Raw genomic sequence first — 19,433 nt, forward strand, 5'->3', positions numbered from 1 at the left:
ATCTAAATTAGGTGCAGGTAGGTGGTGCCCCAAAGAAGTTGCCATTGAATCACCTGTATGAAATGAGCAGCTGGGTCTTAGTCCCCTTCTTAGCAGAACAGTTGTCTGCATCACAACAAGTGCTGGTTTGACCCCCATATTGCAGCAGTCTGAGCACAAGCCAAAGGACTGACTGGGTCCTGGATATTGGAACCCCTCCCCCCTTCATTGTAGTGGGGACTCTTCCAAGTAGGAGCTGAGGCCCATTGAACAGGTGTGTAGGGTAAGTGCTGTACCTGTTCTGTGGCTGGGGGATTTCTGCTTCCTGGATTTTTAATCGCCAGCATTCAAATGCATTTAATTTAAAAAATCACTCAAGTCATTGTTTGTTGGTTTTAATTTGGCAGGATTCAGTCTTGTAGCAATCTGCATTCCAGGGATGCTTGAACCACTAGCTTTCCCCTGGTGCTGGGAGGCATGTGGGTAGATGAAGAACCCTCACCCACAGAACAAATGGGATCAGACTGCTTCTCATTAACTGGTGGGAGCGAAACTGTGTCCGATCAGTAACTTGGCTTTGCTTCCTCACTGCCGAGTCACATAGGACCCTAGAGAGCTTAAGTAAAAAACGCCTATTAGCTCATTTGGTCTATGCCAGTTCGGGAGAAATTACAACCCCAATAAGACTTGAATTCAGAGTCTTTGAAATAGAAGGCAAGAGACCTCATTCTCTGGGCTAGCCAGTGCTATGTAGTGTGACATCACAAGGTTGGGATGTTCTGGGGCCTGTGGAATTCCTTGGGGGCACGAATTGAATATTTCCTCTTTCCTCTTCTGGTTCCAGTTGGTGACTATGAAGTGAGCCCCACCCCACCTATCACTGTGACCCACAAACCAGAGGAGGATACATTTGGGGTGAGTCCTGTCTCCTTTTTATTCAGGGGAAGCATTTTCTATTGATTTCTGCTGTTGCTGATGGATAGGGTGGTATACTGTTTGCACCACCATTGCTTCTATACTGAGATATTTGTTTGTAAGTAAAATCCTACCCTGTCCAATTAATGATGGCCAGACTTTAGACGGTTCAGTGGTTTGCGATGGATAAGCAGGGATACTGATATGAACTACGTTAGCCTCTTGAGTTTGCAAAACTGGGTTGTGAATCTCTTGAAGACAGAGTCTCCCCCAAAGTATTTCCTGCAGGGTCAGAAATTCTGAGAGAACAGTGAAAAAAATGACAAATCAATCAATTAATTGAGTTGTTCCATGCTATAATGGAATGTTTAGGAGCATGGATTCAGTTTTGGTTTATTTTCATCAATACTGATTCATCCCCCCCTTCTTTAACCCCCCCCCCCCGCCGCATTTGGTGATGTCACACTAGGACTTGATCACATTGGCTGAAATAAGTTTTGCCAATTCATTTTACATGGTTTGCAAGACCCTCAAAATTTCACTTTTCACAAAATCCAGACAGAGATGGGGAAAATGTTGAGAGCAACAGTGTTGGGGAAATAATTAGGGGTTTCATAGAATTGCTCTAATATTGTGCAAGGTTTTGAGAATCTTGAAATCCAGAAAATATTGACAGAATAAACAAACCCTTGTCGATTTTTCTGAATGTTTTATCCCGCGGTAATTCTCAGGGGAACTGAGGAGAGAGCTTCATACAATGGGACCTTACTCGTGAACAGCACCCAGTGTAGAAAAAAGAAATGCAGAATATATACAGGGGAATGAAAATCATACTTGTTAAAATGTGACCTTTGAAAAATAAAACCATGCGTCTATCAAAGCCTGGGAAAAGCATCAAGCGATGAAAGGAATAAAATGTCTTTCTGTTAAATGCTGTATTTTCTTCTGTGATTGAACACATCACAGTAAGAGGAACACAGGTCCAAATGCAATAAGAGGCCCTGGAAGGCAGTAAGAATAATTGGCCAAATGCAAACGGAAGAAATCCTGAAAGGAAGCTGTTTATTTACAGCAACACAATTAAAGAGTCTTGGGTAAAGATCTGCAGAATAAATATTAATAAATATAAAAAGGAGCTTTGGGCTGTAAGCCTTTATGTACAGGGATGATCTCCCTTCTGCATCCGTACAGGGCCTGGCACAATGGGACCCCAGTCCCAATTGGGGCACTTTGGGTACGATCATAATATAAATATTTACCACTACTACTCATAAAGGAGCAGCTGGAACCTCAGGAAAAGAGTTCTACCACCTTCTGTCTCTTGTGTTTTCTCTTCCCTTATTCTTGCTTCTGAGGGTTGCTTGCATGGAGGCAGAATTGATGTTGTGAAAGAATTCTTCTGCTCCTACTGCATATTCCCCATCTCAAGTTAGTATCCACTTATGGTTGTGAGACCACACGTTGGGTAAGATGTGTCAAATGGAGATTATGAAGGGGAAAAAACCCAGGGCATTAAGGAATACCAAGGAGCGAAGATTCCATGCAGATGTACTCGATGATTAAAGAGTGAGGGTTCAGAGGCATGGGAAATGTGATATTGGAGCAGAATTGTATCTATATAGAAATTATTCTTGTTTTTCCTGTCGCAGTAAGAGGCTCTTGTAGTTTCAAAATTGCATTAAAGCCATTTGCATTCAGATGGATTCGTCTCCACAGCAGCATGTAAGTGTACAGGAGTGACTGAGCCAGGAGACTTTTACTTTTCAAGTCTGAACTGGTTTGGATGTCATATGTTCCTTCTTCCTAACTTTCAGATTTGTCCCTTGCAGGTATCCATAGCAGTTGGGCTTGCAGCTTTCGCGTGTGTCCTCTTGGTGGTGCTCTTTATTATGATCAACAAGTACGGTCGACGATCCAAGTTTGGGATGAAAGGTACGTGTAGCTGCTTTTCTCCAGCAAGAGGCACCTTCAAGGAATGCCAGGCTCTAATGCCACATTATGAAAGGTGTTGTGTTTTATTTCAACAAAAGGTACTGTCTATACCAGCCAGTGGCACTCCCAGAGCCCTTTGAAGGGGAACGATACGACTACTTCTTCTGTTCATTGCCTGGACCTAGAGAGCAATAGAGACTTTATCTTTTGTTGTTCTGGGCTGCAGATGTTCCTGCTATTGGGAATAAGCATGTGTGTGTGTGTGTGTGTGTGTGTGTTGGTGGGGGGCTTTGGGTCCTGCTGTCTTTGGCAGTAACAGCGGTTGTTGAGCGCTGAAGAATGAATGCCCTTGTGCCGTGTTGTTGTAGCTGTGTTGGTCCCAGGATGTTAGTGAGGCAAGGTGGCTGAGCTCATATCTTTTGCTGGACCACCTTCTGTTGGTGAGAGAGATGAACTTTCGAGTTTACACAGAGCTCTGCTTCAGGTCTGGGGAATGTACTCAGAGCTCGAAAGCGTGTCTCTCTCTAAAAGATATTACTTCACCCCTTTGCCCTTCTTATAGGTCTCACGGGAAATGCCGTTTGGCTGCCCTGTGTTAAGCAGGGTTGGGTAGGTTGGGACGGGAGGTGAAAATACATGAAATTGCCTCCTTGGTGTATTGGCCAGTTCCTGATAGAACGGAATGCGGGTGGATTCTGAGTCGGTTTGTGAAGGAAGAAAATATGCTGTTAGGAGTCTGTGGGGTGCTTGCGAAGAGCAAGTGATGTTTCAGCAGGTTGCAAGGGGTTTTCCTGCTGCCTCCCCACTGGAATGTTTCACTCGTTTCCTTTTCTGCTTCATGGCCATCCTCGTGGGAACTGTTTCAGGCAGGCTAGGTAGTGCTTAGCCAATGAGAAGACAGTGATGTTTGCCATATGGAGCCATTCTTTCAGTTCTCCCCAGCAACGTCGTTGCTTCTCTTCAGGATCATGGGGCTCGTGCCAAGAGAAACTGAATCATTGAGCACCGTCTGTTTTTCATGATTCGCCTTGTGTTTATCTGCAGCCTTGGAGCGTTGGTGGTGCGTAACAGAGCCTACTGGGACAGGTTTATAACATAACAAAGTAGTTGCCAGCCTCCATCCTTGTTAATACAGGCATTGTACAGCCAAACACATGGTCTTTGGTTAACACAACCCTTTTCAAAGGCTGCTGAGTGGCAGCTGATTTCCCAGCCATGCTGGGGCCTGCATTTGAGGAGCAGGCTGAAATGTTTGGGGGCACGGCTTGTGCTTGCCCAGAGTTCTGTTTGCTTTGCGAAGACATTTCCAGAGTAGGTCCAAATGAGACTGTGGCTGGTGTTTCCCCTGTGTGGCCTCTGGAGATGGAAGACAGGACCTTAATTAAACAGCAGAACTGCTATAGCAGCTTAGCAAATTTAGCTCATATGTCCATTGATGGGAGCAATCTGCTAGGGGGTGCAGATTGGTGGTGGGGGAGCATGGGAATGGAAGTCATGATTTCTGCGAGTCATGATTCCCAACTCTTCCACGGCCTCATTTTGTGACCTCACACAACTAACTGGCTTAACTATGCTTTCTGCTTGAGTTTCCCCATCTGTAAAGCGGAGATGAAGTTTACCAACTTCCTACGGGGAGGGGGGTATATCTAAGAGTCACGGGAGGAATGGTTTGTACAGTGCTGTGGTATCTGCTGCTGATAGTGCAAAATGTTATAGGTAAAAGAAAAGAATAAATATTCCCACACATGAAAAACAGAGAGAAGAATGTGAATATCATGTGGGTAACTCACCTCTGTAGATGGATAGACAGATGTGTGCTTGCACACGTACTGAGGGGTTATGGTAACCATGAGTATGAATCTTGAATGACATTTGAGTTCCTCAGAAGCCTGAGATGTGCTGTGGTAATATTCCCTTTTGGCATGTGCAGGATTTAGATAGCACAAGCTTTTATCAAGAAAAACCTGGTTTTTCTTTCATTAAGTTGCTGTGCTAAGTTGGAGTCCCTGTTATTCTGATAATAAATTGTAGATATAAATGTTCCCCTGCAGACTTAATTTTTAGGGGTTTTGCTGGTAAGGCTGTTAGACAGACAGAATCTGCAGTGTTTACATGGGTTTAAAATTCAGAGAGATGTCTCATGTGGGACTTGATCCTGGTGCACTGATTCTGTAGCCAATCACAGCCTTCATAGGCATCTTGGAAATGCAGGTTGTTGTTGGGTGCTGTGGACACCAAGTCCACGTGGAGTTAGTGTGAAAGTGACTGGCTCTGCTATTAGATGAGCAGCTGGATCTTGAGCCTCGAAGGCTCCTTATACATCGGTAGCATTCTGCCGCCATGTTTAGACAAACGTGCACATGCTCCTGCTGAGCAAAAGTACCTGCTGCTGACACAAGGGCTCACGTAGCTCTCTTGGTATCTTCTACAGCACCTTTATCAGTGCTACTAGGGTAAATTTGTCTAATTTGCTCCCCTTACAAACTCCACCTTGGTTCCTCCTTCTCCTTCCTCAATCAACACTCTGGGGACCCCTTCCATGGCTTCTCCCACTACACCTTCTCCTTGGTGACTGTATCCATTTGTACAGTTTAAACTCTCATCTCTTGGCTGATGACTCACTAATCTATGGGCCCTGTTTCCCTCTGCCCACTCCTGTGCTGCAGACGATCCCCTGATATATGGCCTTAGATGGCCCATCGCCAGCATAGAGCTTCTTGGTTTTTCCATTTCCTCCTTTCTCTGTTGTCGTTGGCACAACACCATCCTGCCCATCACTTAGGCTCACAGTCCCTTTGACTCCTCCTTTCCCTTCTTCCCACACAACAAGGCTGTTGCAGAATATTGCTTCTTCCTCCTCAATGTTTTGCAAATGTGACCCTTCCATTCTGTTCCAGGGGCTAATGCCCTGGCTGCATCTTGCCTTGATGGCTGCAACCAGCAGATGACTGCATCACTCCCTGCCAGTCTGCCTGAAATGCAGTGGCAAAAATGCTCTTCCTTCCCCATTGATCAGATCCTACCATCCTCTGTCTACCTTTGCACCCCTCCATTAGCGTCCCTTCAGCCACTGCATAAAAGTTCAAACTTCTCACTTAACACCTTCAAGGCCTTGAATAATGTAGGCATGATCTACACTACAGACTTATGGTGGTATAACTACATCATACCCCTGAGCAACGCAGAAAATCCACACCCCTGCGCGACACAGTTACGCCGACCGAACTCTGGTGTAGACAGTGCTACGTAAACAGGAGAGCTTCTTCTGTCGACATAGCTACCGCTTATCAGGGAGGTGGAATACCTGTGCCGATGGGAGAAGCTCTCCCATTGGCATAGGTACTGTGGTTACTAAGCATTACAGACTCATTGGTGCTGCTGCACCACTGCAGTGCCATATGTGTAGATAAGCCCTTAGGCCCAGCCTCCAAGTTGGATTTTATCTTCTTTCATGTCCCCCAGCCCTTCATTCCACCAATGATGCCCCATTTATTTCAGTCTCCCATCTTTACCTTCTTCTGTGGTGCTTCCCACTTGTGGAATGAGCTCCCTAATAACAGAAAAACAGCGATACTGGGTCAGACCAATGGTCCATGTAGCTTGGTGTCTTGTCTTCCGACAGTGGCCAATGCCAGGTGCTTCACAGGAAATGAACAGAACAGGTAATCATCAAGTGATTCATCCCCTGTCACCCATTCCCAGCCCCTGGCAAACAGAGGCTAGGGACACCATCCCTGCCCATCCTGGCTAATAGCCTTTGATGGACCAATCCTCCATGAATTTATCTAGTTCATTTTTGAACCCTGTTATAGTCTTGGCCTTCACAACATCCTCTGGCAAGGAGTTCCACAGGTTGACTGTGCGTTGTGTGAAGAAGTACTTCCTTTTGTTTGTTTTAAACCTGCTGCCTATTAATTTCATTTGGTGACCCCTAGTTCTGGTTCTAATCTAGTTTGCCAAGCCACTCTTCTTTCTTCATTCATATCTCCTGAAGTCTCACCCCTGGACACTCACCTCTGGCAAAGATCTTTACTGCCACAGTGTCATGCGAGAGAAGGAGTGTGAGATCAAAAATCAATACAACTGAAAATCCTCTGGAAGCTTGCACTCCCCTCTGAGTCTCCCATTGTGATCTAGTTGCAGCTTTCTGGGGCAGGAACTAGGTCCTACAGAGCATCAAGCATATGGTTGGTGATTAAAAAATAGAATAATAATAATCAAAAGGCCTTATCTGGGGACGGAGCATCATTCCCTGATTCAGGAGCAGTTTGTAGCCAGCTGATGCATTGCCATTTGCTATTGAAATCCCAGCTTGGCAGGATTGTAGGAGCAGTACAGGAGCAGGAGTTGTTTTTGTCGTGGCCGCAGAACGCTGTGTACTCAAGTAACCCAGAATGCCTTGTGGGGAGGCTTGTAAGCTTGTCTCCTCCTCCCCCTTTACTGTGCTCTTCCCAGCAGGCTGAGCAGGGAGGTTAATGCCTAAGTGAATAAGGGGGGAGGTGGGGCACAGCTGGGGCCAGGGAGTGAACCTTAGCAGGGTGTGCAGGCAGGTGGCTGCTTGCGTTCTGTGGAGGTGAGGCCAGAGAATGAGGGATCCCTATATCCCAATCCTGGGCTTTGTGCACATGGGCAGAAAGCTCAGCAAAGGAGCAGAGCAATCTGAGAGGACCTGGTTAGGGATTTCCTAGCTAATAGGTATGGATTTGGGCCCTGTTTGGGAGCATAGGCCAGCGCCTCTGCTTCTCTTCTCTCTGTCTGTCCCAGAGACAGCCCGAAAAATAAGTGCCTCACATTGCTCTCTAGCGACCCTCTCAGGTAGTTTGTAGAAGTGGCAGTGACAGGCTGAAGAGCGAGCAGCATCCAGTCTGCCTCGCTGAAGAGTCATCACAACAAAGAATGACAGGTTTCACAGTAGCAGCCCTGTTAGTCTGTATCCGCAAAAAGAAAAGGAGGACTTGTGGCACCTTAGAGACTAACACATTTATTTGAGCATAAGCTTTCGTGAGCTACAGCTCATTTCATCAGATGCATGTAGTGGAAAATACAGTGGGGATATTTTATATACACAGAGAACGTGAAACAATGGGTGTTACCATACACACTGTAACAAGAGTGATCAGGTAAGGTGAGCTATTACCAGAGCGGGGTGAGGGGAACATTTTGTAGTGATAATCAAGGTGGGCCATTTCCAGCAGTTGACAAGAACGTGTGAGGAACAGTGTGTGGGAGGGAATGTTTATTTATCCCCATGTTTATTTCCCAGGTTATGACCCAGCTACTGATCTGTCCAATAACAATGGTGCACAATACTTGCTCTGCCAGTTGCACGGTAGCAGGGCTGGCGTCCGGGTGACTTCACAGGCCTCTTGTGAGGTGGGTTATAAAGCAGCATGTTCCCTGTTTATCGTCGTTCTGGAGAGCTTGTGGAGGTTGGCTGTGTGCCATCCTCATTGAGTTTCCTCGCTTGCTCCAGAGGAGGCGCCTCGTTAATACTGGATCATGGTGGCAATCCTGCCTTTCAGGCCTCCTTGCAGATTTGCCTCCATGCAACAGAGTGGAGAAAAATATGGCTTGACAGGCTATCAGTGACTGCCGGGGCCATGGAATGTGAAAACCTAGGGTTAGGGGAGATAAAATGAAAATGGAAAACAAAGTTCCCTTTGTGTACCTTAGGCTTAGCTGCAGAATAGAGAAACATTGGAGAAAGAAAGGCCAGACAAAACACATACGTAAACAGAAAGTATCTAAGACACAGATGTAGTCTACAATAATTGCTGGTGTCTAATCTGAGTTTTTGTACACAGACATGTGAATGAATTTTTAACCAAGGAAGGACAGTGATCAAGTGGTTAGAACACAAACCTGGGAATCAGAGCCCCTGGTTTCTATTCCCAGGTGCGGGAGGGAGAGTGGTTAGAGCAGGCAGACTGGGGGTCAGATTTCCTGGGTTCTCTTCCTGTTCCCAGCTCTTCCAATGACGCACTTAGTGACCTTGCACTAGTCTTTGCTTCCCTGTACCTCAATTTCCCTGCCTGTAGACTAAGGATAGAATGCTTTAGACTTCACCTTAATAGCACTCTTCTTCCTGTAAGTCTATAAACCCAAATCCTCCCAGTAAAGTGTAGTCAGAATACATATTAGGAAATGAAGTTTAATTTAATAAAGCTACAGGAAAGTCCTGGGGCTTACGAGATACTCGGACACATTGGTGGGCATGGTCACATGAGTACTTAGGCAGGTAGACAACAAGACATGCACATTCCAGTGCTAACATTTGGCTTGCTGGTTCTCCTTTGTGTACATCAGGGATTGGCAACCTTTGGCATGCGGCCAGCACATCCCTCGGCCCGTGCCGCTTCCCGCAGCCCCCATTGGCCTGGAACGGCGAACCGCAGCCAGTGGGAGCTGCAATCGGCTGAACCTGCGGACACTGCAGGTAAACAAACCACCCTGGCCCTCCAGGGGCTTTCCCTGGCGGGCCCTGTGCCAAAGGTTGCCGATCCCTGGTGTGCATGTTTTCTGTTTCAATCGTAAGCTCTTTGAGACAGGGATGTTGTGCTCATACTTATTTGTATTATGTACTCTTGGTGTTCCAGAAATAATAAACAATAATTCATGCTTGTAAGAGAGCTACAATATTTTTGGATGAAAGAGAATAGAGCAGAGCAGAAACAAATGTACTTATTTATTGTGTGTGTTACCATAGCACCTAACAGCCCTAGTCATGGACCAGGGCCCCATTGTTCTAGATGCTATACAAACGCAGAACAAAATGACTTGTCTTGCGTAGTTGAACTTGTTTTCTGGGCTCAGCTACAAACTAGTTTTTGGTCCCCAAATCAGGTTCATCATGCAGGACAAGGGTGAGGAGCGACTGACAGCCCAAACGTAGCATCATCTGAAATCCCATTGCCTTTTTTCATTTTCTGAATCAACCGAAACAGCAAAGGGGGGAGGAGAGGGGGTAAAGGAAAGAGAGAGGCAAAATAATAGTAAATAGAGGCTCTTTACCCTTTCGGTAATGTGTCAAGAATCACATCAGTCAGTTCATTTGGTATTCACTCCAATAGCCCTGATCAGAGCACTGGTGCTGCTGATGTGCATATGTATGTCAAAAGTACTTGCAGAGCTGTTCTATTGCAATTTAGCATTAGTTAATAGCTACTTAAAGTAAAGTGGTTGCCTATTTGATTATGATTGGGGGTTATTAACATTTTTCCATAAACAGATGGTAACTGTCCTCTGCGTCCATTGCAAAGCAATGCCAGGGTTCTGATTTCAAGGAGACCAGTTACTGCAAAGAGAGCTTGGATGCATGCTTTGTTTTTTTGTTTCCCTCCTTAACAGTGTAATTATTTCAGTAGCTTAAAGAGAAAAAATGCTTAAGTGAAATGACCTGCCTCTCCAATGAGACTTAATCCTAACCTCCATTGACTTGCCCATGTCTGAGTACAATTACTTGGTGGTTTATTTTTTCCCTTGAAGCTGTACAGGAAGTAAAATAAATTTGCAATTACGAGAAACCATAAAGTCAGTACTGATTGCCCCAAAGCAATCGGTGTCCAGCACCCTTCTATTTTATCCTACCGGACTTGTTCATGTCGCAGGGGTGATTCCCTCCCACTATCAAGGCCATACAGGGTGGCTATGGGAGAGGAGCAGCCATCCATAGGAAACAGCAGCTGGTCACAGAAAGTGTTGTGAATAAATCCATGGTGAACCATCAAGTAGATCAAAAGTTAGTAAAAGGTAACAGGCTTCTGCAGCTTTGTTTGGGCCCAGTCCTGTAATGTGCTGAGCACTTGACGCGAGGTGTGAGCTCCTTCGATTCCTGCTGACGCTGGTGGGAGCTGGAGGCACTCAGCACCCTGCAAGGTCAGGACCTTTCCTTGGTGGTAACTTTTTATTTGTTTTACAAGCCCCTAGGTTTGCTTTCTGCGCTCAACATCACTTAGTTTGCCTGCCTTGAAACCTGGGAAATGGATTGAAAGGGCATGTGGTTTCACTGGGTCTTCCTTCTATAAGTACTTCTGTATCTTCTGCTAAAGTGCCATTTTATTTTGTTTTCTGATTCCAACCTTGTGAAACCCTGTGCTCCCAATCTGTAAGTACCTGCCCTTCCATTAAAAATACAATCCATAACCACAGCAGCAATGGTCAAACAAAACTCTTCCAGGCATGTCTTGGTGAATGTTAAGAGAAAACACTGCACTGCTTACAAGGCATGTCTCTAGAGCAGGGATCGGCAACCTTTGGCCAGTGGCCTGCCAGGGTAAGCCCCCTGGCGGGCCTGGCCGGTTTGTTTACCTGGCTCATCCACAGGTTCAGCCGATCTCCGCTCCCACTGGCCACGGTTCACTGTTTCAAGCCAATGGGGGCTGCGGGAAGCGGTGGCCATCACATCCCTCGGCCCGTGCTGCTTCCCGCAGACCCTATTGGCCTGGAACGGTGAACTGCGGCCAGTGGGAGCTGCAACCGGCCGAACCTGCGGACGTGCCAGGTAAACAAACCAGCGCAGCCTGCCAGGGGGCTTACCCTGGTGGGCTGCGTACCAAAGGTTGCCGATCCCTGCTCTAGAGGGATCCATTTATCTTCTTTTCACAGGATGGAAGCACACCAGTATCACCCAAGGCTGTGTTGTGCCAGCATTCCTGTTTCCTTTACTAAGGTTCTGATACCAGGTCCTGCACTTAAAGTGCAGACCTAATATATGGAAGGTACTGTTCTTCTAGTCCAGCCACTAGACGTTTAGGCTGCATTTATTTCTATTGTCTTGCTACACCAGGTAGCAGCAGACTTTTTGCCTATCCTAACTAAGAGCAACCAGATTCCTTGTCACCAGGCTATAAGCAAAGGTGTCAGAGTAAATTCTGCCCAAGCTTGGCATCTCTGTGCCAGATAGAAGTGTCTTCCCTGAAACTTTGGCAGGGAACAGAGATGCATGCCACTTACTCCTCTGAACTGCTTGGAGAAATGCTTAGTAGAAGATTTGCAACTGCTTAGATCTAAAAGTAAAATACTTCTACCTGAAGCTTTAAGAGACTGCTTAAAAGAAGTGCTTGCAAAATGCACTTACCAAACATCTACCAAGCATCAACTTCAATTTCTTAGCCAAAAAAATGAATGTTACTTGATAGCAATGGTAAGAACCTCTTAAGGAATTCAAATAAATAGTTTAATTTGACTCGAGATACCTCTGCTTCCTTTAAATTTCTTTAACCTTTCATCATACATCAGACCTTCCAGTTCTCCTTACACCTTTGTTGCTTTTCTGTGCATTCATTCTTTCTAATTATCTGTTGGGTACTCTGATTCCTGCCATCTCCAGAATGCACCAGTCACATTAATGGAACAATGATGGAAAGAGCCCAACAACAGACTTTGGCTGTTCCATGAATGGTTCACAAATCACACTAGTGGCACCCAGAATTGTTTGCAGCTAAATTGAGATGCAAACACCAAATTGGTCTGGTGGAAGTAAACAGCTGGATTATAAAAAGCAAACTCCCAAATCCAAGTGCCTTGCATGTTTCTGCTTTGCCTGGCAGAACAGTAATAAGCAGGAACAGATTGGAGCGTCAGGGTTTCCAGGACATTGGATTAATGAGGAATGGTAGGAGGCTGGTGATCTGGCTGGACATGCTAGTGCACTAGGCTTGTAACTGCATGTACTTTGGGGTCACAACCTTGGATACAGTTCCTGGGGGAGAGGATTAGGATTAATTACACTGTCTCTCTCATGCTGGAGGGGCTGAGTGGACTTCCTTCATCCACTGCAGATTTGGAAATGGATGAGTCATACTGGTTTGTGGTCCTGCTTTCCTCTCTGCAGGCATCTCAGTTCCACAGCAGTGACATCTGACACTGCTGAGCTTCTCTCATCCGAGCAGCCTTCCCCTTGGGCCGGGAGGAGAAGGGAAACATTTGTCCTGAAGGTATCTCCTCTGAAAGCAGCGTGGTTCCTGCTGGGTCACTCATCCCCTTTTCAGTTCCAACCTGTGTTTGCCACTTGAAATGTTGCGTTTTCTTTCCATTTTAAAATGAATTGAAAAATGGTGGATTGACAGACCTGGAGACCTAAGACCTCTGTTTATCCACAGGACATGTACCATATGCACCAGTTTCCTTCATCTGACTCGGAGGGAACTGCTTCTGGGCCATGGGGACTGAATTCTTCTCTCAACCATATGGAGTTGTCGGTACCTCCTCTGAGGCTGACAAGAACTGGGCAAATCAGTGTCTGTTACGATGGTGGTATTGGTGCTGGGGCACTGCAGAGTAACACAGGGAGAAACAGGGAGGCTCAGTCCTTGCTTTTCTTTCCTGTGTCACCTTTAATCAGTACTTTAACTGTGATCTGTCTATACTACCTTTCCCTGTCTTTCTTTTGAAAAAGGCTACAGGGCACTAAATGTGCTCCATGGAGTTTGTAGTTCATCTTCTCCTTCTTTGGCTTGCTGTAGGATCCTCAAGATTTTCCTCCTGTTTAGCCAAGGCTCCTGCAATCGAATAGCTCATGCCTAAACTGTGCAGCCAGAGAGTGCAGCTCTTGACCTAATGACACCTAAATGGAGATGTGATGAACACCACACAAGTACAGTGTAAACACCCGGGGGAGGGAGAGAGAGTTCTTAAGGAAGATTTACAACAGTAATGGGACGATATTGTTCAGTTGTGAATTTAGGCTTAATGTGATCTGAGGAATAACTTCTAAACCCTGGAATCTCTAAGGCTGTGGAATAGTCTCCAAGGGAAATGGTAGAAGCTCTGTTATTTGGGCCATTAAAACTCTACCGGAGAGAACACTGGTGAGTATATTGTAGGGATCAGGGTGCATGGGATAATCTACTGGGCCTCCTCCATCTCTAATTTCTACTTTTCTACTTTTCTCACCTCTGCCTGTGTTTTGGGAAGCACGGAGCATCTAGCAAGGGTACCGATGTTTAGCAGCTTTATTTATGTATTTAATTTATGTATTCATTTCTGAAAGTGGAAGCCATGTAGGACCCTCATTAATGTTCAGGCATTTCATTTCAATACACAACTGTGCTATTAAAAATAAATGTCCGCCATGAAAAATGCCTGGCCTGGTACTTGACATCAGCTGCATTAGCAGCACCCAGCATGCTGTAGGAACAAACCAGGTTGTGATTCTAATGACTGGTGTCCAGGGTGTTTCACGGTCCAGGTTCTAGGGTGGGGAACTGTCTCCAGTTGACATTCCAAGTTCTTGGGAAGGAATGCGGGGAAGGGGGTTCTTTCTCTGGTGGATGGTTGGGATCTGGATTGAATACCCTGCCTTGGCTTCAGAAGAGAGACCTGGAGCTCTAGGCTGGTATTGCTGATAGTCATTTCTAACTACTGTATACTGAAAATCAGTTTATTTTCCTTTCAGGCTAGCTGAATGGGGTGTGGGCACTTGTGGTAGCTGGGTTATATGCAGGCTTGAAAGGATTCAATTTTTCTCAGTAAATGTTGTTAAATGTCGATTTTTGCCATACGCACATAAATCAACAAAAAGTATTTCCATAGATGATAATTGAAATTTACAGATAAGCAGAGTAAGAAGAATGATGCTACTTGAGAACTTATTACCATTTGATTTAAGGGTATTTACTGTGTATATACTCTGTTGTTGACAGTTTGTGTTTTAATGGTTATAAAGCTTTAACTTTTTGTGTCTCAATGCCTACTGTCACTAAATAATTTACATCTGATCCCGCATAATTTCCCACAACTGTGAAAAATCTAAATTGATAAAAATAAAGCCTAAAACTCATAATTTTGGACAGTTGTGTTAATTTGAATTGATTTAAAAAATTGCTTAAAAATATACATTGATATTGGAAGCGGAATAAATGTGAAAAACTTTGGCTCAGCAGAGCACTCATAATTGCTAAATGACTAGTACTACAGAAATGGAAATCCAAAAAGCAACCAACAATTGAAGATTGCAACCATCATAAACGTGGCCATCCATAGAAAGAATAGTATACTGTAACAGAAATACCCCAGAAAAATTCTGAGGTATGGGGTGCTTTCCTGGAAGTATCTCAGTGATCTTATTAAATGGATGAGCCTTCCCCATTCACCACCTCCTCTTCTCTTTTCCCCCTCCAGTTTGCTTCGATTCTTTATTGTATTCTATTATTTTTTTTCAATTTCTCTGTACCTAAAATAAGGATAAGGCAGAATAAGATTTAAAGTTAATTTGATTTTATAAACAAATTATTTATAAACTGTAATACAGAGAATTGATTTATATTTTAACCATTCAGATGATATAGTCAACTGTTTCAGGTATAGTTAAGGTTAGGTAACAAATGGTTAACACATTGTGAGACGTTTATGGATAGCTTGTTTTGTGTGTGTGTGAAAATGTAATGAAAAGTGAGGAGGAAAAAATAAACTGATATTATCTGTCAAAATTATATTAAAAATATACAAACCCAATTCTGCCAAGCCTAATTATATGCTGGTATAATTCAAGGAGTTGAAAGCACCATGTTAACCTCTTGCGTGCCATAGGAAGATAGGGTACCAAGTTTAGCCATGAAAACTAGTGCAGGCCCAGAACCATAGGTCACCCTGTTTTCAAAGGAAGGAATTCCCTCTTCCCACACTGGCTATATATTTTTAGTGGATTCCCTCTCTTTGTTCCAGTAATTCATAGCTTCAGTCTCTCACAGCACAAGGACAGCATGGAGTCACTGCCTCCTTCTCCTCTGTCCCTTATCTTTCATTGCTTCTCTGGTCATAGAGGTTTCCTCCCTGAGGCTCTAAGGCTAGACCTCTCAGAGGCCCCTTCTTGAAATGTTTAGTACACATCAGGGCTGTTCTTATGCGACCCAACGTTACACTCCCTAGTGACTGGAGAGTGCTCTGTGCCCCCCTGGACCCTCTTTCAGCTTGCTCTATCTTGTCAGTCTGCACAGTTGGGCCAGAAACAGGATTCCCCAGGAGGTATCTGGTACATTTTGTTTCCAGCTGGTCCCGAGATATCTTACAAAAAAAAAGAACAGCCTTTGCTTCCTTTGCTCCCCTCTAAAATGGAAGGTTAGACTGGGTGGGAGGAACGGATAGGCAGAGGAAGGTTGTGAGTAGGAGTGGGGGCAGATACTTTTTCCTTAATCTAAATTTGGAGTTTCAGCCTCTTGAATGCAGAGAGAGTATAGCATAGGCTGAGATCCCTGTGCCTGGACAATCCTGGAGTGGGATGGGGAGGGGTGAGCTGATGGGAGACCCCTCAGCACAAGAGGGATCTGTCTTGACACAGTGCAGTGTCTGCCGCTCACGTAAAAGCCTGCGGCCATGAGACAGCTGCTGGAATCGGGGTAAAGAAGCTGTCCCTTTTGTTGCTGACAGGACGATTTCATTTTGATATGGTAAAAGCTCTCGTGACCCCTGCAATTTTCCAGATGGATAACGAAAAACTAGAAGGAGGGGGCGTCTCGGCGGCTTTCTGTGTATCTGCCTATGGAGCTGCACCCATTGGCTCAGATCTGCTGACAGGACTTAGTAGTCATTACATTAAATGGTGCCGGCAAGGAGAGAGGCAGGTAAAACCACTGCCATCCTTGGGCTGAGATGCGCTCCCCGTGATACAGGGCATGTGCATGCGGAGACATGAAACACTGTCTCCAAACAGCCCCACGTCTGCCACACAGGGTTAGGGACCCAGGAGTTCTGCTGCAGTTTGGAGAAGGGTTGTGCGGTAGCAGCAGCATAGGCACCGCAGCAGTGCCCTGCTTTGCAGGGGTGGGGGCTGCTCTGAAAGCTGTTTATTAACGGGGTAGCTTGACTGAGATGTGTGTGACTGGCAGAATCACCCCTGGTTTTCTCCACATAGCGCAGGGGGGCTGTTGTATCCTCTGGGGTGGGTGTTTCTCAAAGCTTGTAGGATCTTCCCTACTTTTTCTTCTACTCTCCCACCTCAGACATTATTGCCTCAAGGGGAACCTCCCAACGCCATGGAGAAATGGACCCAACTCCCTCTGGAGCCTGTTAACACCATTTCTCTAATCTGCCAGTTGGGGGCAGCAGAGAGTTATAGGAGGGGTGAATGGTGTCTGCAGGCAGGATGAGCAGAGAACCAGTTGATGGAGGGAGGCGCTTGAATTCTGTTCTTATCCTTCTGGATCCTGCAGATCAGTGGATGGGGAACAGATACTGGGGTTAAATCTGTATGTTTGCCTCGCTACCTTACTGATAGGCCCCTACCAAATTCATGGTACGTTTTGCTCATTTTCATGATCCTAAGATTTTGAAAAATGTAAATTTCATGATTTTAGAGATTTAAATCTGAAATTTCACAATGTTGTAACAAAAGGGGGTTGTGATGGGAGAGGGGGTTCGCAAGGTTATCACAGGAGGGTTGCGGTATTGCCACCCTTACTTCTGCGCTGCTGCTGGCAGCTGTGCTGCCTTCAGGGCTAGCTGGCTGGACAGCGCTGTCTGCTGGCCGGGAGCCCAGCTCTGAAGGCAGCACCGCTGCCGGCCGCAGCACAGAAGTAGGGATGGCCTGGTATGGTATTGCCACCCTTACTTCTGCACTGCTGCCTTCAGAGCTGGGCCCTCAGCCAGCAACCGCCACTCTTTGACCGCCCAGCTTTGAAGGCAGCGCAGAAGTAAGGGTGGCAATACTGTAACCCCCCCTACAATAACCTTGCAACCCCTCCCTGCAATCCCCTTTTCAATCAGGACCCCCAGTTTGAGAAACGCTGGCCTCCCCATGAAATCTGTATAGCATAGGGTAAAAGTACACAGGAAACCAGATTTCATGGGGGAGACCAGATTTCACAGTCTGTGACGCATTTTCCATGGCCATGAATTTGGTAAGGCCTTACTTATTGGCTCCTGAGAGATCCTCTTGTATTCCTCACACACATCAGTGAGTGCATGAGAAATAAGAGCTGCTCACCTTCCCCTTATCACTCACAGTATCAGAGAAGCCAGTGAGAAAGACCCACTAGGACTTCCTGGTCCCCTCTCCCTGTACTTGCAGGGTTGCTCCACAGGAGGCTTGCTACCTCCTGCGGATATAGCCATCATATGCTATATCCCACGCATATGACTTATATTCCATGTTGACTTTGTGACGTTAGCCCGCATACCGGCAGAGTGGCTCATGGTAAAGGCACAACAGCACACTTGCTCAGGAAGCCCTCGGGAACTTGGGCCTGCGCTCTCAGGAGTGGGAGGATGCGATGGGTTGGATCACAGTGAACCCCTTTGGGACTGCCACTTGAGGTGCCGGGACTACCTCTGAGCCTGCTTTCCCTGGCAGCTTGGGACTTCAGTGCCCTGCCTGGTTTGAGCCTGCTAGAAACCCAGACCCAGGTCTGAACAACATCCCCCCCAAAACTGCAGGCTTAACTGAAAACAGATTAAGAAGTGTTCCTGTCTCCAACACTCAGGTACCCAACTCCCACTGGGGTCCAAACCCAAAATAAATCCGTTTTACCCTGTTTAAAGCTTATACAGGGTAAACTCATACATTGTTCACCCTCTATAACACTGACAGAAAGATATGCACAGCTGTTTACCCCCCCCCCCGGTATTAATACATACTCTGGGTTAATTAATAAGTAAAAAGTGATTTTATTAAATACAAAAAGTAGGATTTAAGTGGTTCCAAGTAATAACAGAGAGAACAAAGTGAATTACCAAGTGAAATAAAATAAAACACGCAGGTCTAAGCCTAATACAGTAAGAAAACTGAATACAGATTAAAATCTCACCCTCAGAGATGTTTCAATAAGCTTCTATCACAGACTGGATGCCTTCCTAGTCTGGGCACAATCCTTTCCCCTGGCACAGCCCTTGTTCCAGCTCAGCTGGTAGCTAGGGGATTTCTCATGATTGCAGCCCCCTTTGTTCTGTTCCACTCCCTTATATAGCTTTTGCACAAGGCGGGAATCCTTTGTCCCTCTCTGTATTCCCACCCCTCCTTCTAAATGGAAAAGCACCAGGTTAAAGATGGATTCCAGTTCAGGTGACATGATCACATGGCACTGTAAGACCCCAAGCCCTCATTCCTCCCAGCCTGACTCACAGGAAGGCTTGCAAGCAAACAGAGCCATCCAGAGTCAATTGTCCTGGTTGATGGGCGCCATCAAGATTCCAAACGACCATTAATGGCCCACGCTTTGCATAACTACAGTAGGACCTCAGAGTTATATTTCATATTTCTAGTTTCAGAAACAAGACTGATATATTTATACAAATAGGATGACCACACTCAGTAGATTATAAGCTTTGTAATGATACCTTACAAGAGACCTTTTGCATGAAGCATATTCCAGTTACATTATATTCATGCTCATTAGCATATTTTCATAAAATCATATAGAGTGCAACGTCACAGAGGAGATCTATCTCGTTCTGTTATGTTGCTAGGAGGGGCCATGCAGTGTGGTGGGGATGAGGCAGAGCACCTTCTGTCATTCTGCATTCTCTCTCTTTAAAACAGCCTCCCTCTCCCGCCGCCCTTGCCACACAACGTGCTTGGACTTCATCAGCAAGCCCCCAGCATGGCCCAGCAGCCGCTTGACTTTTGAATAATGGAGTCAGGGAGATGTTGGGGTTTTGTGTCCTAAATGGCCATG

The 19,433-nt window shown here is 45.7% G+C and overlaps 1 protein-coding gene and 1 long non-coding RNA gene across 6 annotated transcripts in view; one reads left to right on the top strand and one right to left on the bottom strand.

Annotated features, from left to right (window-relative positions):
• NTRK3 (neurotrophic receptor tyrosine kinase 3) overlaps positions 1-19,433 on the top strand; it is a 320,506-nt gene that overhangs the window by 130,570 nt on the left and 170,503 nt on the right. For all 5 annotated transcript variants that reach the window (XM_074966486.1, XM_074966489.1, XM_074966490.1 and 2 more), the window contains exons 11-12: positions 824-894; positions 2,724-2,826. In XM_074966486.1, coding sequence (XP_074822587.1) covers positions 824-894; positions 2,724-2,826 — 174 coding nt within the window. The remainder of the gene's footprint in view (positions 1-823; positions 895-2,723; positions 2,827-19,433) is intronic.
• Positions 1-19,433, bottom strand: part of LOC141995348 (uncharacterized) — a 65,383-nt gene that overhangs the window by 31,098 nt on the left and 14,852 nt on the right. The gene's annotated exons all lie outside the window — the stretch shown is intronic.

This window comes from Natator depressus, chromosome 10 (genome assembly GCF_965152275.1).
Source record: "Natator depressus isolate rNatDep1 chromosome 10, rNatDep2.hap1, whole genome shotgun sequence".
NCBI lineage: Eukaryota > Metazoa > Chordata > Testudines > Cheloniidae > Natator > Natator depressus.